We start from the raw sequence: 26,022 nt of genomic DNA, 5'->3' as shown, positions 1-26,022 counted from the left end.
CCGTGTTCCTCGGGCAGTGTTGCGGAGCGAGTGACGGATCTGCGCCGTGCGCTGGGAGCTGATGCGCCGCACAGCGCGCTGAGTCAGGCAGGGGCTCGCCGAGGCAAAGCCGCGGGAATAAACATGTCGCGGAATCAGAGGACGCCGCAGAAAAACACGGAGAGTGTGGTGGAGGTGAAGAGCAAAGTAAGTCTGATCTGTGACGCGTTAATCCCCGTACAAGCAGGATTTACACACTGGATGATGATGATGATGATGCAGCTGCTGAGGATGATGATGATGATGATGGTGGTGGTGGTGCGGTTTTTGTAGATGATCCAGTTGGGCTTTAGGAGCAGTGTAGTATTCAGTCCAGGATAAGAAACGCTGATGGTGCTGATTACGATAGCGCGCGCGTGCGTGTGTGTGTGTGTGTTTGTGTTTGTCGACAAGTGAGATATACGAGACGAGCCAGTCTGTTTTTCCCGACAGAGACCGTGCTGTGTAAAGCCACCGGACTGAACTGACTGTGTCCGAGGCCAGACTGTGGTTCAGTGTATCCACAGACACCAGAGCCGTGGGTCTGGCAGAATGTAGGAAATAATGTGCGTGTAAACGCCCAATCTGGAAACACCGGTTTGGCTGAGATGCAGCAGTTGTGGTGCAGTGTGTATGTATGTGTGTGTGTGTGTGTGTGTGTGTGAGGGATCTCCTGTAGACGCATGATGGGAGATGAACCTTTAGTATCAGACAGCATCCAGGCAGTGCACATAGTTATCCACCTGTCATGTGCATGCTTCTGCTTAGATGATGATAATAATGATGATGATTATTATGTGCTATAATAAGGGGGGTAGTGGTGGCTTAAATGGTTAAGACTGGGTTTCTGATCAGAATGTCGGGGGTTTGAATCCCAGCACCCCAGAGTTGCCAGTGTTGAGCCATTAACCCTGATCCTGTGCTCTGACCCCAGCTTCCTTACTCGGTTATGAGGAAACAAATCATTTCACTGTGCCTCATGGTACATGTGACAAAGAATCTTAATTATGATTGTTATTATTGCTTAATATCTATTAGTTTTCATATGTAGTTGTTTATGTTTATGATTAGCACAAAATCATTTCATCAGTAGTAAACAACTTCTATTCTAAACGAAAATTGATTGTCAAGCTTTTTTCTCTTTCTACTTGTCGACATAATTAAAATGTGATATTGATACTTATATGAAAAAACAAGTAAACAGGAAAACATGGTGTGTGCATTAATATTTTATTTTGGAAAATTACAATTCACTATTGGCATTTTACAAACAAACACACACAGACATGTTGCTTCCCCCTGCACACACTTTCTCATCATGAGTTTGTGTTTTGTTCAGTTGTAATATCGCTCTCAGTATTAAAGAAATGTTAGACAAGCGTGCTACAGTATTGCAATGTGTAAAAGCTAAGAATAGCGATAGAAAAATGGATTTCTTTTGTAAGCGCCTTTTAAAATAGAGGCTGGGGTTTTGCCCAAGACCACTTCAATTAGGCTAGGAGTGGAAGTCAGATGTAGAAAACAGCTGGAGGGAGTAAACAGGCTGAAAGCAGAAATCGGGCCTGGGGTTGTGGTGTTGCCGCAGCTAATGGTTGTGCTTTTCACAGGCCGGTAGCAATGGATATACAGTACTTCTGGTCTGAAAGCCGGGGTAGAGTATGTCAGTGGTTAAGTGTGCTTGGATTGTACACAGCCTCACTTGATGAACAAGTGCTAAGAAGTAGGAATAGTATTGCTAACCGCACTCTCACCTTCATCACACTCTCCCACGTGTTTCGCTCACTCATGAGGGAGGAATTTTTAGCGAAATCAAAGTTTTGATGATTTCATGTGCAGATCTTTAGTGAGTCAAACTCCATGTTAAATGTTAAACCAGTTTCTATCAGTTCTAGTGCCGTATCCTGCCAACAACTCTCCCTTCTTCCTCTCATGAGTCATGACAGGGTCTTTATTTAGGATCTCATCATCTCAACTTTAAAAAAATTTTTTTTACAAGTTTCTCTTTATCATGTATAGGTGCCATAGCACAGAGTTGCTTCTAAAGGACTTTTCAATGAAGTGAAGCTTGAGACTGATCCTGGCATGGTTCACTGATCCTAGTTGATTTGTGTTTTAGTAACAGCGACACTGAAAGTTTGTGACTCTGAAGAAATAGTGTTAGTGCATTAGAGATAAGAGAAAGTAGCTGTCTGCCGCTTTGCATACTTTCACACAAACGCAACAGGTTTTTTCCAGGTATACGGCCTCTGGATGATTTTGACTGCTATGAACTCTATAGTACTTTACCGGGGTAATGTGCGTGCATGGGATTGCTTTCTGTTGAGGAAATTGAGTCGTATTTGATCTAAAAACCTTTAGGTGTGCATACTTATGAACAATCAAGTTAAGCCTGCTTTTAAGAAAATATAAATAGAAAATGATGTGGGAGGAAAGAAATGTAGAATAATTCATCATTTTGATGTCTGTTGCTCTTTAGACTTTTCTTTGATGTGCAGCATGTTTTTATTGTATCTATCTATTAGGGTTATTTTTGTTTGTTTGTTTTTTTGTTTGATTTTTACAAATTTCTACATAAAACCCCGAACCAAATAAAAAACGGTTTCATACCAGACGCCATGGGAAAATGTTTTTTTTTTAACTAAACACCAGCTTCAGATGTAACAAACAATCCTACAGTAAGTGGCATATATATTGGCACATATTAAGAATTTTCCCATATTTGTTCAACAAGATGAACAATTTCAATATATAAGACATTGTTAAAATTTTTTTATAGTAGCGTTTGTTCTTCATGGCATTCCTGTATGTTTTAATGAAATAGTATTTAGAAAAAAAGTCAAACTTTATAACACATCATCTGGACAAGAAGCTGGACATGTTTTAAATAACGTATACATAAAAGGTACAATAGAGGTACTTTACATATTAATTAAGATATTAAATAAATAATGATAAATGAATGACCAGTAATCAGTACATATGTGGTGGGTTTTAGATTTACAGGACTGGAATAAATCAGTGAAAGTCAAACTTAGTGAATTTGTGTTCGAGACAGTGTGAATTAAACGAGAACAGCTTGGTTCCAGCAATGTTTATCCAGGAGCAGAACTCTCTCAGTTCAGTGTGTCAGTGTGTGTGCATGCTTGGGTTTTGATATCCATCTCTATCTTTATCTATACCAGAACTGCTCTGACCCTTCCTCGGTTCTTTCCCATTCAGCTGTCACTCCAGCGGCTCCTGCAGTGCTGTAAGTGCACACCAGTGAGATAGGAGGGTGCAGGTGGACATTTAACTGATACTGACGAGAGCCGCTCCGGTGCGTCCCTGTGTGTCTTTTGTGTAGTTGTGCCCCCAGTTTTACAAACAAGTCATCCCTGCCTGTCCTATTGATATGGGTTCTGATTCACTGACTAAGAGCTCTACCATTCTGTGAGTCGCTTTTTAAGAATCATGTGTTTGTTTTGCATTGAAGGAAGATTCCAGAGTTTTTGTCACCTTCCTTCACCAATAAAGAAAAGATCATATTTCTAAGGTATATTCACTGTCTGTAATCGTAGTCCTATTTATTAAAAAAAAGGACAAATTTAGATTATTATATATTTTACAAATATCTTACAAATCCTTTCGCCTTAATGTCATATTTAAAATATTAATTCGCTGCAGTCGCATAGTCGGAGATTGCAATTAGGTTAAAAGTTATGCACCGCTGCTCCATCCTGATGCACGGTTCCCATGTCTGAGAAATGTTTATGTGGCATGTTTTCCTTGTTTATTCGATCGTCTTCATTTTAGTTTTACCCAAAACAGTGTGATCACGATGACTTGCATATTTTAACTCTGTGACACATAAACATGTTATTATGAGAATGTGTTATGACCTTGTGTGAAGAAGTGCTCAGAAGGCGCCCTCCTATCTTGTTTGGTCTGTCTTACAATAAAAAGCTGAAAAAGTTGCTGTTAAAGCTGTATATTTTTGGACATAATTTCAGTCCAAACCAGATAACAAGCATTCTCTGGAGACCTAGATACTGTAGCATCGAGGATCAGATCATTATTGCATCTCACTTACTTTACTTTGTGTTCACAGGATGAATTGCATGTATCACTAAAACCTGGCCCTGGCTCTTTTCCTTGTTCCTGATTCTGACTTCTTTGTGTTTCTTACTGTAGTTTGAAGCAGAATACCGGAGATTCGCACTACAGCGGAACGGCAACGTCAGCTTCCAGGAGTTCTACCGGCTGCTGCAGAATGTGCATCACATTCCAGGTGTTGATGTGCTTCTGGGCTACGCTGACGTCCATGGAGACCTGCTTCCCATCAACAATGATGACAACTTCCACAAAGCTCTGTCTTCCGCCAATCCTCTGCTGAGGATTATCATCCAGAGGAGAGGTAAGGAGCTGCTGGAGTTTGAAAGAAACGTCGCTACACTTGATTGTACTTTCTGGCTACTCGGCCTGAGTACAACACGAACAGGTCTATACTAAAAAAGACACACTTAAGTAAATGCATGCTACAGGTGTCCATGGCTGAGAGCCTTAGAGAGCAAGATGAATAATGCTGCCTGCTTGGGAGGGATGTCCTTCCCCTGTCCCCTGTCAATGACACTTAGTGTGGTTGTCTGTGAGCGTGTGTATCCAGGAAAGGGGAAATATTGCCTTCCTCTATGGGTGTTCTATTGTCCTGAGAAGATGTCTTGGCTGGCGTCATGTGTCCTGGAGGAAGCTGGAGGAATGTGACTGTTACAGTAGCTGCAGTGCAATGGGGAAAGCCTGCTAGTGGTGGAAGTCGGCAAATAACCCAATTTGGGAGATAATGAAAGTAGAAAAGCACCCTAGATTGTTTTTTTACGTGGTAAAGTCTGATGGACAAAGTTTAAATGAGTCACATGTTCTGGCTAAGGAGAAGGCACTGAGATGGTAAGTTAATCATTTTCTGAATCAGTACATGATTAGTTCTTATCACTGGGTCTCAGGGTGCTGTTGTAAGTGATGATGGTGTTGTTTTGGAGAGTAAGGGGAAATAGGGATGGCGTCAGATCAGAGGTGGTTCGTGCCGGTCAGACCCATCTCAGCCATAAGTTTGGCTTTGGGCCAGATCAGAGGAATGCTGATAACTGCGCAGAAGAGAGAAAGAACATAGAGTGCTTACCTCTCTCTCTCTCTCTCTCTCTCTCTCTCTCACTCACCTCCATTCCATTACTCCTGAAGTCACAGTCAGTGGTTTCGATCAAACTTCAATCTGCAGCATAACAGTCCCAAAGTGACGTTGCTCAGGTCCAACCTTCCTCTTCGGTTTAACATTTCTGTAAATATTTTTATCTTTAATACCCCTATTTTGCCTCCTAGTTCAGTCATTACTAACTCCCACCCACCACCAGGTGCATCCATGCCATATCACAGGGTAGATAAACACCCTCACATTCTGTACTTACAGTCTCTGCATACATACATGAGCCTACATACAGTACAATACACGAGGCCACATTCAGCTAATGTTGCCCTGATTGACACAGGACACATACACTAATGCTGGGTGGATAATGCTCTCTTGGGCTCCCGGCCATTAATCGCTGTAGCATTGTCAGTCTTTGAACTCATCGTTACTCAATGATGGGGCGAACGCTTTCCCGGTAGAGCTTTAAAAGAAGCTTTGAGTGTACACAAGCATCCAGAGAATACAAGGACTATATTTATATATATTTATAATAACGAGAGTCACTCATAAACATTCTCCCCAATCATCTTTATGAGCTTTAACACAAAAAAAAGAAAAGATTTGACTATAGTGCCCTATGTGACAGTTGCTCATTTATATACTTGACAGCGCTGTAACGGCTCAGGGGCTCAGTTACTGTGGTGATGATCTCTTTAGTGACTGCCAGGCTGTTTACTATCAATGAGGGACTTTTAAGAGAACACGATTCAGGGTGTAGAGCTGAACATAGACTCCGACTCTGTCGTCTCGGTCCCCTCATTACATTCCACGGGGTGTTTGTCAGACCATGACCAAGAGACGCTTTGTTATTTCCAACTCCTTATTAGACTGTGTTTAGTGGCTAAAGATCAGTGTTGTGTGTGTGTGTGTGTGTGTGTGTGTGTGTGTCATTGAGGGACATAGAGACTGTGTGGGTCCTAGTAACTGTTCTGAGTGAAAGGTTATCGCTGCTTCAGCATTATGGCCTGGCTCTCAGCAGTAACACACACACACACACACACACATACACCGAGGGATGAACTCAGCATAACCAGCTGGACTGGAGCAGTAAATGAAAGGAAGGGTGAAACTCAGCAAGGTGTAGTGCCTTGCTTTGGTCTCGGTTGGTGACTGCAGGTCTGGCCAGTCGATCTCGACTCAGGTGGACAACAAATATAGTTATCAGAACCCCGAATCTCTTCAGAGTTACAACAGCATTAAATATAGGAAGTAAAACAGGTCCATGTTTCTTATCCACACATACTATTTTTGGGGGGATTTTGGTCCATCCACATGCCATCTGGATATCCCCACCCTGGACAGATATCTGTCGTTTCTATGGTAGTTACTTAAGGGGTCGGGTTGCCAGCTCGACGCCCGATAGTCATTCACACACGCTACAGCTAATTTGGGAACGCTGATTAGTCTAATCTGCTTGTTTTTGGAGGAAACCAGAGTAACCGGAGGAAACCCACCAAGCACAGGGAGAACACAGGTGGAAATCGCACCCGGTCCCGTGTGGTGATGTCCAAACAGGTGTTATGTAAAAGGGATTTTGCTGTTGTGTTTTTGTCCCTTTCACAGGGCTCTCATGACTGATCATCTTTATTCTACGATGAAACATTTCAGTCCTGATGGAATTGTTAATTAGTCTGTTTGAGGATTGAGCCCCCAGCCCCAAGGCATGAAATGCATAGTTTAACAAATATGAAAGGTCTTCACAGCTGTCAGATCTAAATCCGTTCGAATCAATGCCAGGCCGCACTGAAGCCGCGCCGCTCTGGTCGCTAGCGTGTGACTCGTCTGTACAAAAGAGAAAAATGAACATATCTGTGTAATTATGTTGAAACATAATTAAACTCACAAACTGAACTTTTTATGCATGCGATGAAGGACAGAGTCGTATTCGTTAGCATCGCTGTTTGTTCTAGCACCCGATGCCCACCTACTCACGCTGACTCAGAAAAGAACATTTTCAATTCAAACCTGGTTTTGTCGATGAAGCGATTAAACATGGCAATTATACACCCCCTCATCACTTGTGTACTGAGTTGTCTACCACACACACACACACACACACACACATCATAAAAATTAAATATGCATTGCTTTGGTTTGTATTAATATTTGTTGTATTATTTTGAAATGGAGAATAAGGCAGTTTGGTTTAGATGGGTCCATCATGTATAGAATAGCAGCTCGTCATCTGCCTCTTTCCCTCTCACTGTCTCTCTTAATTGGTTTCAGACGGAATCTTTTTAATAAAGCTGAGTTGTATTAAATAAAACTTTTCCAGAAAGGCCTGATTACACTTTTATCTCCTCCATGAGATAACACTGCACAGTTTCTGCTGCAATAAACATTTTTACATCTTTTTCTTGTTACACTGGTACAAGTTTATATTACTGCTGAGCTCCTCTTAACTCTGGAACACACACACACGTATATATATATATATATATATATATATATAAAACACCACCAATTGAATTGAATAAAAATAAAATCCAACCTATCTGGTCTAGTCTCACAGAAAAGCCAGTGTGATACACATTACTAAAGAATATCGGTGCAGGCTATGATAGAGAGGCACCAAAACACTAAGTGCATCACAGGCTGCCGCGAAGAGTTCAAGGTTGCTGATCCAGCCTCCAAATTCCCCAGATCTCAATTCGAGCAGGCATTCATGGAATGCGCTGGACAAACAAGTCCGATCCATGGAGGCCCCACCCTGCAACCCACAGCACCCAGAGGATCCGCCACTAATGTCCCGGACACTAATGTCCCAGACTCCACCGGGAGTCATGCCCGAGGGGCCAGAGCTGCCCCGGAAGCACAAAGGGAACCTACACAGTGTCTGGATCTAATGTTCATAATGGCTGATTGGGGGATAAACTGTATAGATGTGTTGTAGAAGTTTGATATCATCATGTTCAAACCTAACAGTCCAACAGAAATGATGTTTTTTTTATTTGTAGTGAGAGAGAGAGAGCATTTGGGTAATGGAACCGTTCAATCACACCATTGACCCCTGCATCTCATCTGAGATGATGATGAATGGCAGGACATTACAGGAGTCATTCTAAGTGTGTTTGAGTGTAGGGGGGTGGGGATGTGGTCTCTTATAGAAGTAGCTGTTCTGTGGTGTGCTGGTCTATAATAATGATTAACAGGCATGTACGTACAGTAGTAGGTGTTGTTGAAGTGCTGAAAATCACAAAGGAAACATAATAGGAATTGCAGACTGGCCAGACAAGTTTTGAAGAATGTAGTTTTTTTTTTTTTTTTTTAAAGCACTCGTGTTTACGATGCCAGGAAATGCCAGGCTTTGAGTCACAGCACAAACTTGATTTACAGGTAATCTTAAACTCCAGTGATTGTTTGTTTCCAGCTCGCATTTGCATGTTAATCCTTTTTGCTGTGTGATTAGCTGCGACTCTCCTGTTACGCAACACTCATTTCACCTCCGGTATTGCGTTAACCCTTGTTCTTGTGGTCACTCGGATTACTCTGCGTGAGCAGCCAGTGGGTTAGTTGTTGATTTCACACAGGTTTAATCACTTGTCTGTTCATTAAATGGTTTTATGCCTATATTCTTATGTTTGTTAACACATGTTAAGTCATTTTGCATACAAATATCTGTCCCCAGTCTCATGACTGTTTTGCTCATTAGAGATCTAATTTATGTAAAGTTGTTTCGTGACAATGTCTAATGCTTTGACTAGAGTCAAATAATCACAGTTACATGATGCTCTTACAGGATTTGAAAAATAAACCTATTTGTCCCACATAAGCTTTTATCAGCAGTTTAATAAACAAAAAAGAAGAAAAAAAAAACATGAAACAGCTAGAAAGTGGTACAAACTGACTTGATAACATTCTCGATGTCACTTCAGACTATAAGCGGAGTGACACATCACTGAATGATATGGCAGCTGTCCTGTCGGGATCATCAGTAAACCCTGATTATTTATTCCTCACCCACATTCTCTCCCTCTCTCGGTAGGGACATTAGAGATATTTGCCTAAGTGAAACCGAGAGGAGATTGATTGTGCTTTTAGTCTGAGCTCATCCAGCATGGTGGTGAAACAATCGTGGGTGGTGCATTAAGATATTCTCCTAGCAGACAGGGAGCAGCAGGGCACGGAGGCATCGATGCTACAGGAAAATTAAAGAGAAGTCCTGTAAATTTCTGTTTCTCATTTACACGCTAAGATTAGCATTGTGCTAAATCACACTGTCTGTATTGTTCATCCATTGTGGTCGAGCCCCAGACATAACATGTTTCTGTGGAGCACTTTATATTAGTGAGATACAGGAAATCACATCACTGCGTTATTTAATTTAAAGGAGAATTTGAAGAAAGTGATCACAGGAAGAAGGAGCGTGAGTGTGATGAGCTGAGGCAGAGACATTTCCTAGAGCTGCTCTCACACACATTTCTGCTTACATTCCACAAAAAAAATATCATCACATGGAAATGGTGACTCGCATACACAAATCTGTTTATATATACTGTGTGTGTGTATACAAACTAAATATATACAGTACAGTGGTCTTGGCCATAGTGGAGTTTGGAGTGTGACTGTTTGAGGTTGTGGACAGGTGTCTTTTATACTGATAACAGATGCCATTAATACAGGTAACGAGTGGAGGACAGAGAAGCCTCTTAAAGAAGACGTTACAGGTCTGTGAGAACCAGAATTTTTGCTTGTTTGTAGGTGACCAACTACTCTTTTTACAGAGGAATTTACCAATAGATGCATAAAAAATCCTACAATGTGATTTTCTGCATTTTTTTTTCTTATTTTGTCTCTCATAGTTAAGGTGTACCTATGATAAAGATCTCAGGCCTTTTTAAGTGGGAGAACTTGCGCAATTGGGCGGCTGACTAAATACTTTTTTGCCCCGCTGGATATATCATATATTCTATACAGATATTTCGTGTTTGTATGTGTGAACATAGTGACACGCTATTTCCTAGAGCTGCCTTTATACACATTACTGCTTACACTCCACAAATAGTATCGCATGGAAATGGCCAAAGTGACTCACATACACATATCTGTTTATATATACAGAATATACTGTACAGTATATAGTATGTATGTATATATACAGTATGTTTGTGTGTGTCTGCAGTGCAATCATGCATGGATTGTAAGTTCTATATACATTTTTATATTTGCTCTGATTTCTGGTTCAGAAAATAGTGATGTCTGTGACTTGGATGAATTATTAGTTCTAACTCTTAAAGCTGCCTGTTTGTACCAAAGCATTAGCAGAAAGCAGTGTAGTAAGTATAAGGTTCTACACTCTATTAAGTTAAGGGCTCGAGTTACATTTGTACATTATATTCATATTAGTGACTTTTGAGTTTGCTTCACTTCTCCTTTTTTATATCTTGTTAAAACTTGTCTTATTTTATTTATTTAAATAATTATAGTTCTCATTTTAAGCCTTGGAATCACTGCTGTGCTTCTAATATGTTATTATCAGAATCCAGGCAGGTAGTGGAGGATAAAATTCTAAATATTTCAACAGCTCATTTGTTCGCTTCCTTCCTGCTGCTGTTGTCTTTACTAAACAAATGTTGTGTGGAAAAGAAAAAAAAAGAAAATGCAGCTATTTTGTTTATTATAGATTTCTGTTTTGTTCATGGTTGTCTTACTTTTATTACAATTAATATACGATAAACACGATGTTATTTTCACCTACGAGGTTTATATATGGGCTTGTATGCACTGTATGCTTTTACTTTGTGCTAAATGATTATAGATCTTCAGATTCCTGCAGTATGAGAAGGGTGATACTTGTGCCTGATGAATCTGTACAGGCACAGACAAAAAATCGTTTTTAGACCATGTCTTCTCATTAGTCTTTTAAAATTATTGTTCGTCACACTGTCCAAGGTGATCTCATACAACGCAACAGGTAACAAGTAATAACCTTAAATTCTATATAGGAGACTGTGCTTTTCATGCCAGGTTACGCAGTAATTTAATTCAATTTTATTTGTATAGCCCTTTTAACAATTAACACTGTCGCAAAGCAGCTTTACACAATCTAAAAAATTATTTAAGTTTGTATGAGATGTGAACATGTATGAATCAAAATGATAAGATTGTCCCTGATGAGCAAACCGAGGACATTGGTGACAGTGGCAAGGAAAAACTCCCTGAGATGGTAATAGGAAGAAACCTTGAGAGGAACCAGACTCAACAGAGAACCCATCCTCATTTGGGCGAAACGGATAACAGGGATTGATCTGCATCATGCTGTGTGAGACTGGAAGTTCAGTATCACAGGAGATGTGTTTAAATTAAAATGGAGTCTAGTTCGTTATTGGAGGCTCAGGTAGACTGTAGGAAACTCCAGTCCTGAACTGTCGAACAACTGAAGTCACAAGCCCTCAAAGAACAGCTGTCTTCATCAGCCGAGGACAGGACCGTCCTCGTGGAAAAGTGGAATCGTCCCCAGTCACCACACGCATCCCAGGCAGAACACACGGATGCGACGAGATCTCCAACCAAAAGCAGGACACCAGGACGAGTCAGATAGCTCCAGGGGGCAGAGGGGGTCTGGATCACTGGCAGCTCAGGCGTGACATGTATAGCTCAACAGAGAGAAAAGGAGAGGGTAAGAGAAAGAGGAGAAGAGAGAGAAGAGGAGAGAGCAGAAGAGAAGGAGAGATGGCAGTTAGGTATGGTCACAGTCACACCATGTATAATGTGAATGTATATTTAGTGCAGAGTGCAAGCAGGGACTCCGGCAGGACTGACTATAACAGCATAACTAAAAGGGAGAGCCAGAAGGAAACACAAACATGAGTGATCAATGAGAGTGGGGAAGACAGCATCTAACACCAGTTTACCGTAATACTCTTCCATGAGTCCACCAGATCTGCTCCTTTACCAAAGAAAAATCTATTTATAAAAATGCTTGATTAAATAAATAGGTTTTTAGCCTGGACTTAAAGACGAGACTGTGTCTGAGTCCTGAACATTAATTGGAAGACTATTCCATAACTTTGGGACTTTGTAAGAAAAAGCTCGGCATACGCGCAAAATACATGGTACTGACAAGCAGCCTGCATCCTTTGATCGAAGTAGGCGTGGTGGATCGTAAGACACTAGCAGTTCGCAAAGAAGACAACATGGAATACCAAAGTGAGCTCCTGGTAATAAATGTATTTTATCTGTTCATGAGTGGAACAGTAGATTTGCAGCTCAGTGTATTAGGGTCCAGACATGCAAATAATGTGAACAATATTTTAAGTGATCATTCAATATTCGTGTTTCTCATTATCCTTTTCTCTCCTATTGGTGGATTTTGGATAAGCATTGTAGCAGAAGCTGTGAGATTTCAAATACATTTATAAAAGACCCCCCCCCCCCCCCCCAAAAAAAATAAAAAAATAATATATATATATATATATATATATATATATATATATATATATATATAAAGAAAAAAAATAGTTGACTGTCTGGTTGGTTTACAATCTTTTGCAATTTTTGTCTGTGACTGTTAATATTCATGACCTAGTTTAAAGTCAATATTGCAGGGTTGATGGGATGATAAAGGAGATATTGTCACACTGCTAAAAATGAGTCAGAAAGAAAGGAACAGAAATAAAGTACAGGAAAAAAAACATCTAGAACATAAAGGTGTGGAATAAGAGAGAAAGCATGGCACAGCACTGCATCTGTTGTGCAGGTGTACGTTCTTGGCTAGTTCAGTCTCTCTCTCTTTCTCTCTCTATCTCATTCTCTTTTTCTCTCTCTCCTGCTCTCTCTCTAACACACACACACACACACACACACACACACACACACACACACACACACACACACACACATTCATGCCATGTCAGATGATTAGACAGAGCACCTGGTATGTAACACTGCATGTTTCAGGGCTCTGCTTCTCCACAGCCTACATTTTTCTCTCAGTTAACCTGATATCTTAGTGCTGGAACGCCTTGTTCTTCCACATATTGCCAATATCTCCGTGTTCTCGAATGTCTCTCTTACCAGCTGTAAGAAGCTCCACGTCTGCATACTTTAGCCCACTGCATTGCCAAACCTATCCAGGCACAGAGCAGCGAGGGTATGTAAGGGGACCAGCCTGTACAGGTGCTTGTATCTGAGAACAGGTTGCCATGACAACCATGCAAATACAAACCGCTGATTAGGTAAAAGCATGAGAAGTGTAGAGGGTGTGATTGGGGAATGATATGAAAGGCTGAAACATATGAGAGGAGACTTAGAGCTTGGGTGCGTGCCATTACCATTTTAAATCCTCTCCTGGATTAACTGGTTCAGGCTAATTTTAGATTGGACTTTAGACTGCAAAGCCGGCACACACATCACTGCTCAGTGTTTTTCATCAGATTCCAGGCTTTTTCTGAATGAGGTCTGGGAAATCTTTAGGGAAATTAGGAGGCTGACGTGATTATGCTCAGCTCTCTGCGGTAGAGTCTCCAGTTTCTGTCCATTTCTCTACGCCTTCCTCTTAATACCTAAATCTGGAGACCAGTGTGGGCAGTGAATGTGTGAGGACAGTGCCGTGGACGAAGGCTGGGAACAGACACAAGGTTTCACAACTTGAGGGTGTGGACTTGAATCTATGCTAAAAATCAGAAGAATGCTTGCTCTGCTTGGCAGCTGTCCATTTGTGGATTAGAAGGAAAAAATCATACTTTATACATGTACCTGCCGGGAATTGTTTCTGAATTGTTCAGTCACGCTGTCTTTACACTCACGAGTGTTTATTCTTGGTCATAAAAGTATTCAGTTCAAGAGCAGCACTTAAGTACAGGGCAGGATATAAATCAATGCCAACGTCATCTGGAGTACGACCCCATCTCACTGAAAATCCGCTCTGTATGGATGGGGCAGGACAGACAGAATGAGAAGTGGGAAAGGAGAACCTCAGTCATGCCTGTTTCCCCTCAGTGGAGGAAGAAAACCTGTAACAGAGGAAGTTTTTTTAAAAATTAGTTCATGTGCATTTGATTGTCCGAGCTCATGTGTGATCTTTGGAAGAATAAAAACATTGACAATGACTTTATGTTTTATGAAAAAAGGAAGTAGGTTTCGGCTTCATCTAGATCATTACTGATTTAAAAGCAGAAACATACAAGGTTAAGGTGATTATCAGCATGGAGGGTGGTGTTACACGTTCCTCAGAACGGGCCCTCATTAGCCGTGATAATCCCAAACAAAGCCCCATTTGTCTGCCCCCCCCCCCACACACACAGACTTTTTCTATGGTCATCTTTAATTAAGTAATGCAAAGCCACATGTGTTTTTGTGTGCTGCTGCTATTTGAACATTTCTCTTTCATATGAGACATGGTCAGTAAGACAAGGCGGTTTGGGTGGGGGGGAAGGGGGGGGGGCTGCTTTAGTCACCATATGGCCAAGCATCAGTCTCCAGATGGCTGTAACACAGAGTGAGGTCATGCACAGGACCAGACACACATAAAGACGGGTGTATGTGTGTATGTGTGAGCCCGGCATACTGTAAACCGCCACACCCCAACGAGTGCAGTAACTTACAATAGAGCAACAGAAAAACAAGTATGAAGGTCATTAATGTAATTGCTGTATGAATATATAATAATATATAGCAGTTACTTACTTCTGTTCAAATATTTGTGATAATTGTAGGTGAATATGAAAATAATGTTCATATAAGTCAACCAGTCTCATTCACACACTACGGGCAATTTGGGAACACCAATTAGCCTAATCTGCATGTCTTTGGACTGTGGGAAGAAACCAGAGGACCGGAGGACACCAAGCACGGGGAGAACATGCAAACTCCATGCGCACAGACCAGAGATGGGAATCGAATCCAGATGTGCCTTAATCCTGTCATATACATATATTAGACAAAATTATGAAAAATCTGTTTTTTCCGTCTGTAATTTAACTGGCTTCTTAAGGAACCATAAAACAATCAGAAACATGACCAGATTTTTTAATGACTTCCTTTTAATCTTATTGTCTTAATATTATAATATTATACAGGCCTGTGCAAAAGTCTGGAGCTTTCTCATTTCTTCATTTTTATAATGTTAATGGACTTTTTCTTCCCTATTTTGGTACAGCCGCTGTACCTGCGCAGTTACAGAGCAATGTTTTTTGTGTTTTAAGCCACACAGAGACCTATGAATCATTCATGCATAAAAAACAAACAAACAAACATCTAACTTAAGGCATTAACCAGTGAGAAACAGGTGCAGATGGTGACAGATGATCAGGCCAGTATACTGGTGATGCTGAATCCTGAGGGGTCGGAACAGACGAGAGGGGAAATGAGGTTGCTGCTGTGGTTGATACATAAATAACCAATTTTTTTTATTATATTCCAAAATGCAATTTAAAATAAAACAATGAGTTTACACAGTACTGTGCATCTTTATTCTGAGCAAAGCTCATTATGTTTAAGGAGCCAGAAAAACAAACATGGCTGTAAGCAATTGAACAATTTTGCTATCTCAGTATAATTTACTTACAGGGTAAATTAATGTCACACTTTGATCAAATTTTTGGACAGTACCATAGCAAAATGAAGTCTAAGCCTAATTAATTTGGTATGATGTCATCAAAACGGAGTAGAGCACTTAAAATGATATTGGTTAACATGACATTGGATAATGTAATAAAAACTTTTGAATATTCTAATTCAGATGTGGGAAATTTAACCCAAATGACAGAAATGACTGCATTAATCAGCAATTATTTTTTCCAGGATTAGTTAAGTGAGTAGGAGAGGTGGAGGCTCATGCTGTGATTGTGTTTTTACCTCTGATGTGGATGATAATAATGTTTGAGACTTCATGTGTAGGGATTTCCCATGCCACCACATATTTTTTTGTCAGATGTATTTCCTTTTACACTAAAATCCGTTGTGCAGTGAGTTTGACAACGTTCATGGACGCTATTACGTGTGGGCTCCTGGATCATAAATGTAATGTGATCCACGGCTAGAAGCTGTGAGACAGAAAGACTTGGTGCTATCAGAAGCTTCTTACCAACGGCATCAGATGTCTCTATTATAGCCAGCAGTAACAGCAGGTTGGTGGAAGCAATCCAGCGGATCTCCACTACCTCTCTGTAATTATTAATGTGCTGGATGTTGGTCTCCAGGATCACATCAGATGTACAAGGATGGACTCATCTAAACTAAAGCTCGCTGCCAACCAGGACAAGACCAGGATATACTGTAGCAGTATCAGTGTAATGTAGAAGATAACATTAACCAGCAGAGGTGTATAAAGGGTAGGCCATATCTCATTAGTGAATTAACCGATGAACAGCACATGAATCACCATTTCATTTGATTATACCTGGAGTAATGTAGTAGACTAGACTTCAGGCTAGAGACACAGACCAGAGGAAGTTGGTCTTTAAATAGTTCCTACCAGAAATGAGGAAGGGCGTTGTATATGACAGTCCAAATATATTTTACCTTTGATGATGTCTAATATCATCATACACAGTGTCCTGTTTTTTTAAACTGCGGTGGCGACTCTGGGTCATAAATGGATGATGTTCTTTTAGTTCTTTTCCAGCTCAAAGTTTAAAGCAAAACAGCAATAGTGAAGCACTACTAATTATTAATTGAATGTTAATTTTAAACCGAATTAAATTGAGTTTTATTTCTGTAGTTCTTTTAACACTGGACATTGTCAAAAAGCAGCTTCAGAGGAATAAACATTCCAGGTATAAATGTGGAAATACCAAGGAATACCAAGGAACAACCACACTGAGATGACATGAGGAGGAAACTTTGAGACAAACCAGCCTTTTCTTGGTGATAACTGGATAACATAACAATAAATACTGTCAAAAGTGTCGTTGTTTACCAGAAAATGTGTTTTGGACTCACTCTCACTAGACACGTGCATCTTTAGCATTCTATTTATGGTCATGTGATGGGTAGTGCTGGTACCTGAGATCTTCTTCTTTTAAGCTTGTTTTCTTTGTTAAATGGAGCAAATTGAAGTTCACTGCAAAAAAAATGACAGCAGTTCTTGAGAACATATCGACTAACTCACTCACTCATTGTCTATACAGCTTTATCCTGTATTCAGGGTCATAGGGGCCTGGAACCTATCCCAGGAGACTTGCACCCTGGACAGAGTGCCAATCCTGGGCACACACATTCACAGAGACTTACACTCTCATTCACACACTACGGGCAATTTGGGAACACCAGCTAGCCTAATCTGCGTCTCTTCAGACTGTGGGAGGAAACCGGAGTATCCAGAGGAAACCCCACCAAGCATGAGGAGAACATGCAAACTCCATGCACACAGAGACGGGAATCGAGCCTGGCCAGGAATCGAACCCGGACCCTAGAGGTGCAAGGCGACAGTGCTACCAACTACACCACTGTGCCGCCACTGAATACTCAAATATTAAAAAAAATAAAGAAAGTCTAATTCCTGTCTTTTACAGCCAAAGCATTCAAGACCAGAATATGTCTTAATATACAGTTGCCCTTATATCACCAAACATTTTTCACTAGCACAAGCTTTGGGATTGATTTTATTCCCAAAATACCAGAGTGTCTCAGTGAGAGTAAAGAGGAAGTCAGGAAAGGCTTTCTATGAGTTTGTAATCCACGAAGCTCTGCACTGTCTGTGCCCTTGGGTTTCATTTCTTATATTGTTTCTTTTTTCCTCCATATTTTGGGGATCATGGATGATCTTTCATAGTGATAATTTTCCAGTTCATTCACGGACCCAGTTTTGTTTTCTGGTTGCTTTTGCAATGCAGACGCATTCTATTCTAAGCGAGCTTGTTTCAAGATCTGTAGCTTCCATGTCTTCAGCCAGAGTGCTTGTTAAGAACTGTATTGGGCTTTCATAAACTTCCATGTATTGAAGATTTTTCAAGATTTGACAGGAACAAAGAATCATAAGAAGCTCACAGACACTCTAGGTAAGACGAATGTCATAAAAGACCCAGCAAAGTTACATTTCTTAGATTCAGAATGAGCACCTGTGTGATTTGGAGGCAGTTTCTCAATTAAACCTAACATTCTGACAGCTGACAGTCTCTCCACCTGCACGTATCCTTTCTGACAGTGTTAATGCAAGGAGTGGTGGGCTCCTTGATTTGTAATGTCCTGTTATTATGGTGAGGTGACGAAGTGATTAATGAGAGCAGCAGAGCAGATGCGGGGAGTATCTGGTTCATTAAGGACACCAGTGAATGCAGACTAATTGTGTGTGTGTGTGTGTGTGTGTGTGTGTGTGTGTGTGTGTGTGTGTGTGTGTGTTATTCAGTTCTAAGTAGTCTCTCTCTTATAGGGAAATTGAACTATAAAGTAAATCCTATAGCCAACCTCTGATCAGATTGCGTTTATGAAATCAAGGTTTTGTGAAGGATCTCAGTTAAATCATTTCACCAGTCAAATAGGTTTGCGATTTCCACCAAAATAGCTCAAGTAAAAATAATCGCAGGTCACACAGCTGTTTTTCACAGAACCCCAGGTGTCCTTGGATCTCACTATGAGCAGCAATGCTTTATGTACCAGCATCTGGTCTCTCAGTGGTACATCACATTACTATCTTAATTAGCATAATGTTTACAACAGACAGTGTGATCACACACACACATACAAACACACACGCATTTACCCACATCTTCATCAGAAATGTGCAAAAAAGCTTTTAGTCTGCATTTGTGTCTCTGAGCTCATGCAGAGTGGGGTGACGCATGGAATCCCTTACAGTCCCCGAGGCAGCTCATCCCCCCTCTTTGCAAATGCCCCCCACCCCCACCCCCAGTCTGGTCGACGAGACTCCCTCCTGCCCTCCCTCCAGGCCTGTGCAGCTTTAATAACACACACTGCTCTCCTCTCTGCGTGGGTCCGTGCTCTCAGTCTAATGCGGGGAGACAGGCAGCCCATGGCTCTTGCTATATGTTGAGGATACTATGTAAATGCAGCCTAGCAATACGCAGAAATACACACACCAATCTACTGTAGCAGACTCAAAACCATCTGTTTGCATATGTTAAAGATATTTTTTAAATTTGTAATAAATTATACCTAATAACTAATGTCTCTCAGTTAGGATAAAAAGTTCTATACAAAACCATAAAAATATGAGCAGTGACTGACCACAGAAAAAATCAGTCCAATCGAAGCAACATACATGCACCTAGAAATCAAAGGACGTATCTGATATGTATAAGTATATGGATAAGTATTTTCACATTTAGACTCAGAGACTCCCTGTTGTACCTGCTACAATCGATTCATCATCCTGGACATATGTTGATCAATATGTGTCCCTTGTGTGGGGACATATGTTGCTTCGCATTAAAGTGGGGGTCACAAAGATCAGACAGTGACTCACTCTGTCTACCCATTACTTTAACCCATTCTTACTAGATTAGATGTGAACAGCACTCCGCTAATGAATTAGAAACGTAATAACCTAGCACATGCCCCGCCATGCTTTCTGGTCTGACAGCTTAATTAATCTAAATACCCATGTGAGGTTTAGAAAGAGCCACTCTTTTGTCCATTGTGGAATATGATTACGCTGATTAGTTCAAAATAACGCTGAGCTGTTTCAAAGACCCGGGAGTCCATAATTTCTTGGATTATGGTTGCTATAGAACCGAGTTGTTCACATGACTGAAAAAGTCTTTGTGCCTGTATTAATATGTTTTTAGAGACCAGTTGAAGCTGACAGCTGATAAAATCAACAAAATTAAATTCCATTTGAGGATGTCTTGTTTAGTTCATTATATGTTCTGTTATTAATCTACCATGCTGAAAATAAACACAAACCTACACACATAGCTGATTGAGTTAGTTCTGTGTCAAGGTGTAAATGACTTTTTGTTCTCTAATGGGTTTTAATAATCATAATCATGACTATAAGACTATCATATACATTTTTTTTGTCTCCGTGGAGTTTAGACAACTTGAAATTCCCCTGAACAATGTATTTATTTAGATATTTGAGTGATTGAGAGAATTATTGTGTTTTTTTATTTATCCCTTCATCCATCCATCATCATGATTGTTGTTGAATAATGTGTTCCCTGGTTCCTCCTGTTACCCTAACCTTAGCATTGCTAATGCTATTATTGCTGATTCTAGCGGACATTTCCCAAAGTAAAACAGAATATAATAGATTTTGCTTACTCATGAAGGAACGATTAAAAATAGTTCTCTATATAAACATGTGGCCTAAAGTAATTGCACCAGTTGGTGCAAATGTAGCATCTTAGAATGGAGCCGCTTCTGTGTCTGACTCACACTGAGGTTTGGATGAAAGTAAAAAAAAAATTTCATCCACGTGACCAATTTCTCTTTCTTTTTGACCCACAGATGTGGACGAGCCCGTGGTCTTTGGCACTAATTCTCTGCAGAGGAGAAAAAAAGGCCTGGCAGGACTGCGTGTCAATCAGCAGAAGAGTAAATCAGGTCTGTTGATCAGTCTCCCGCAGGACTTCCGGCAGATCTCTTCCATCATCGATGTGGATATACTGCCTGAAACACACCGTCGTGTGCGCCTGCACAAGCATGGCACTAACAAACCTCTGGGCTTCTATATCCGTGATGGTGTGAGCGTGCGTGTCACGCAACAAGGTGTGGAGAAAGTGCCTGGTGTCTTCATCTCACGTCTGGTTAAGGGCGGGCTGGCGGAGAGCACAGGATTGCTCGGGGTTAACGATGAGATACTAGAAGTCAACTCTATTGACGTGGCTGGCAAGTCACTGGACCAGGTTACAGACATGATGGTGGCCAACAGCCACAACCTGATTGTGACAGTGAAGCCGGCCAATCAGCGCAACAACGTGATACACAGGTCAAGCAAAACCTCGGCTGGTAACATCTCTACCGGCTCAGGAGGATCTGTGCTTTCACAGGACTCACTTCCTAGTCCTGCCTCTCAAACTGTTAGCCAATATAGTAACAGCAACAGCGTGATGGAAGGGGACAGTGATGAAGACGAAAGCGATCTCATTATCGAGAGTGATAACCTGCCTGCGTACACGTCACATCACCTGACCAATGGAAATGGCATTCATACTTCACTGGCTGCTTATGGCCAGAGGCCTCTCCCGCAGAGCGTCTCATTGCCCAGTACAAGCTCTATAAGCTCGCACAACAGCAGCCCTAATAAGACCAGCAGCAGCCAAGAGAGTATGAGAGAGGACGGCAACTTCATCACATTGTGAAACACCTCTTAATATATCTTGTCATATCATACAGAACACACTCATACAATGGTTTTATGCACAACTAGGACAAAGCAAAAGGCTGAAGGTTTTATAGTACTAGACCTAATGTCACAAAACATCGATATGATGTTGACCTCCACAAGAACTTGCCTGAAGGAGGGCATAAGCCCAGTGGAGTTAGTGAGGGGTAATTATAGCCTGGACTGTCTCCAGAGTACATGTGGAAACATCACCTCATGGAAGTGCCTTATGGACTTACAGTCTAATTTTTATCTAATCATCCATATCAAACAGCGCGCATATATTTTGCCACAACTAATGAAGGAGCAGAAACTAGCACACAAACACACTTTCTTCATGGTGGTGTTGATGCCTTGATGCCTAGTCCGATCTCCACCTGCACTATAGTAGTGGAGGAATCTTTATTCTCCATCACATGAACTCCTCTGCTAAGACACTGGAATGTTTAGTTTTTTTCTGATGCTTCCTGCATGTGGAAAAAAAATGGCATAGTAGCATTGGTAAGAATGATGAAGAAATTAATAATGCATATGTAATAGAGCTGTCCTGATTCATGACGTATATATCTTATGCATCTCTGATTTGGGCCCCAGGAAATTCTGTTCAGACACAACATGTCATCTTTATAATATCAGTGATACAGTGAAAACTTTCTAGCTGAGCCTTTTGTATTTGCTTTACTTTATAGTAATGAGTTGTCTGCCTTTCATCACACAGTCTTCTCTGAAACATGTCTTTGATGGCATCATTTTGGGTGTAAATTGCTCTTAGGCAAAATTCAGCATTGTTTTATTACAATTCAGATGTTTTAAATTTCATCGCTACGTACATGCCAAATGTCGCCTCTGGTCTAGTAAGTTGCTGCAACAAAAAAAAAAAAAAAAAAAAAAGGAAGAGGAACAATACAATAATCTAGATCTTGCATGAGGAAATGGCAAACCCAGTTCTAATGACCTTTGAAAGCCAGGTCTCCTCTCTGTCAACTCATGCTATCAGATTCCATTCATTCATTCACGCTGTCAGTTTTCACATGCAGTAGCTCTCACTGAGACACGTTTATGTTTATATACACTAAAAAAATCAGCAGCTGTCTTATTTCATTTCTTTCAAAACGCACACATTGTTTCAGAAGGTATCGGATGCTGTCTCTCTCCAGACCTGTCTCACCTCGAGCTGCTTAAAGTGTTATGAACCCAGGGATAGCTGCTTGGCCCCAGACTCTAGTAGGCTTTCTGCTTTTGAAGCTGGCTGCCTGTATTCGCCCGCCTGGGGTTGTTATCCACTCTCCCTAGAAATGTATCAATAATAGATGTTTTACTCGCACTACGATGCGGCTCAGTGAGAGAGGAGGCCTTGACCTCTTGTGGAGCCAGCTGTCTGCGTGCTGTCTGATGTGTTCTGTGTTTGCGTAAAAAAAAAAAAAAATGAAGGAAATTCCTCTCTTTATACAGTTGTTTGCTGATGTGTAAAGTAAGAAAAGCTCAAAATCAAATGACCAATTCTGAGAATTCTGAGAATGGAGGAGGAACTCAATCAAGACCGTTGACTTTTCAAGTTCTTTTATGAAATGTGTCCAGCAAAAACACCAAGAACGCCAAAGTGTTGTAGTAACCTGTGGATGTGTGTTTTCCTGCCAGGTGTAGTTTCATCCTGAAGGCCTTCTTAATTTCCATTATTTCTCATCGTTATTATTTCCACTCTGTCACATTAAAGTATATTTAAGCAGTTTTTCTTCTTCATGCTGCAGAACCGGGTTTGTTTTGACATATACGCAGACACAACGTCTGCAAAGCCAACACCTCTGACTCACTGGGACAGCTGGAGGGAACATGAAATGAAAGATGCGCACGATTGGAGTCGAAGGGCATTTAAAAGGGTTTGGACAACTGTAAGGGTATTTTTGGGAGGTGCAGATTTATCGTCCTTGTCCAATTAGGTTATTTAAGAGAATTTATTTTTAGGAGGAATTGTTTCAAACGCACTGGATATCATTAATGTACGGCAGTATGAAATGACATTCACATCTCTCTTTCTCTCTCTCTCTCTTTTGCAAATCAGTATCTAAAGATATGAATGGCACACAAATTGGAATAACAGCCACCATAATAAAAATTGTCACGACCCTAATTTTTTTATGTATGTAAATGTATATGTATATATACACTGAGAATATGGACAAATTTTGTAAACTGGGAGCCCTTTTTATTAAAAGAGCAGTATATATACAGTATATGTGTAAAATATGGAAAGTATTTTTCTTATTCTTGTACTTTTGTATGTATATTGGAATCCAGGAGAAGACGTTTCTATTTCTTTTGCGTGTGAGGAAGCAAGCGTAAATCTGAAGAAATCTATGATTTTATTCTATTCAGATGGGTGGTGGTGTATCATACTGTGAATGCAAATATGGGAATTTTAAATTGTTCTATGGAAATAAAAGTATTCAAAATGATGCACGTTTACTGTCTTATTTAGGGTTTCTAGTTTTAAAGATCATATTTTATTTATAAAAAATATATAGGTAGTTATTGTGTTATAAAAATTGAACATTAAATGGATGCTTAGTTGGGCAAAGCTACTTAACATCTTACTACATATGAATATATATATATATATATATATATATATATATATAAAAACAATGACAGCAAGTTGACAAAGATGTACAAAACCTGATTTTTTGCTTTCCATTTAATAAGAAACACTATGGCCCCCTCTACTGGTAATCTGTGGAATAAGACAAATTCCTGTAGAATTAATTAGAATTATTATACCCTGCAAATGTTTCTGTATCCATTTATATTTGTCCTTGAGCTATTTTAAAATAATAGTATCTTTTAAATATGTGACATTATCGGCACCTTGAATCGACACTTTCTATCTATGTATATATATAACAGAGGTCCTCTTTGGCCAGTCAGTGTGTAGTTTTTATCACAGGTGTTCAGTCACAGATGCTTCATTACTTAATGCAAAAGTAGGCAGCGTCATCAACTTTTATGTCAAACTGGGAGCGTGTCAGAGGAGTTCCTCACCGAATGTACTATAACAGTAGACAGCGTCCTCACCAACAATAAGAGTAGCAAGCGTCATCTGTGGCGAAAACGGGTACATACAGTAAGGCCGAGCTCATGGCTACTGAAACCCCGGATCAGGCTGGTGGTTAAGGCATTGGACTACGGTTCGGAAGATCCCAGGTTCAAACCCCACAACCACCGAGTTGCCACTGTTGGGCCCTTGAGCAACGCCCTTAACCCTCAACTGCTCAGATGTGTAATGAGATAAAAATGTAAGAGCCTCTGCCAAATGCCCAAATGTAAATAAATACAAATATTCATTGAAAATGTGTCACTTCTCATTTTCTAGGAACACTTGTTGCCATTCTTTGTAAAAGCAGTTAAACTAAATATTACTGTAGCTATTTTTTAGAAGCACCTGAACTTCTGCATGTGTTACATATTAGAGCCACTGGTATCATGTTGGAAATCTAAATAATCATGTGAAACCTAAATAATTATGTTTGTGACCAAAGGAAACAACATACGCTAATCAGCTATAACATGAAACCCTTTAACGTAAAATCTTTTAAACAATAAGCCCAATATTGCATAAGTTTCCCTTGTGGCACAAAAATCTCTCACCTTTTTAAGGCATGACTCCACAAGACCTGGAGATGTGCTGTGGTGTCTGGCATCATGACATTTGCAGCAGATCATTCAGTCAGCTTCAATGATCACTTTTTTTTTTTTTGTCGAGGACATACCATGGATGCTCGATTGAATCTGGAGAACTTGGAGGCTGGATCAACAGTTTTGCCAGTTAACCTCTTTCTACAACAAGCTTTGATGCACTGGATGTTCTGATACCTTCCTATCATAGCCAGCATTAACATTTTCAGCAATTTTAGCTTGGATTGGACCAGACAGGCTGGCTTTTGCTCAGGCATAAATGATCCTTGCCCATGATTCTGTCGCCAGTTGCTGGCATATAATTGATAATCAATGTTAATGTTATAGCTGATCGGCGCATAAGAAATGCGCCCAACATGCTCCTTTATTCACCGACCGATTACATCACAAATTCTTCTAAGTACCAATATATTCCATTAAAAAACTGGTTGGGTCAAGGTAATAGAGCAACAAGAGAAATAGTTTAATATAGTCCTTCAATTTTGAACCCTAATGAACATCTGTGATCTGAGTGGAAAACGAAAGACCACTCCAAGTATGCAATAGTAATGTAAAGTGGACCGGGAAACATTTACCTCTAACCTCGTTACACATTACTGGAAGAGACTCATTCTTTTCGAGGCCAGAATGAACCAAGTATAAGGCAGAAAAAATGAGAATGGATCCGTTTGGGAAACAATAAAAGTCGGCTTTTATTGGTGAGCTGGTTCAGCGAGTCTTATTGTGGCGCAGTTACAGTACATTTATAGAGTGTACCTGGCTTTGCAATTAATCTGCTCTGAGCAGGCTTTCCAGGCTCTGTGGTACTCCAGCCTTAATGGTCAATCATTTGGCCTGTCATTTCAAGAAGCTCTTTCTCTTACTCTAT

General features: G+C 40.4%; 1 protein-coding gene across 1 annotated transcript; it reads left to right on the top strand.

Moving 5' to 3' along the window:
* Positions 1–23,917, top strand: pard6a (par-6 family cell polarity regulator alpha). Its single transcript, XM_053500164.1, has 3 exons — positions 1–186; positions 4,189–4,411; positions 20,588–23,917. The coding sequence occupies exons 1-3, from the start codon at positions 124–126 to the stop codon at positions 21,439–21,441; spliced, it is 1,140 nt and encodes a 379-aa protein (XP_053356139.1). The 5' UTR covers positions 1–123; the 3' UTR covers positions 21,442–23,917.
* Positions 23,918–26,022: the final 2,105 nt, after the last annotated feature.

The sequence above is a fragment of the Clarias gariepinus genome, chromosome 7 (assembly GCF_024256425.1).
Source record: "Clarias gariepinus isolate MV-2021 ecotype Netherlands chromosome 7, CGAR_prim_01v2, whole genome shotgun sequence".
NCBI classification, from domain to species: Eukaryota; Metazoa; Chordata; class Actinopteri; order Siluriformes; family Clariidae; genus Clarias; species Clarias gariepinus.
Note: the sequence above shows the minus strand (reverse complement) of the source record. Positions and strands in the feature narration are given on the sequence as shown.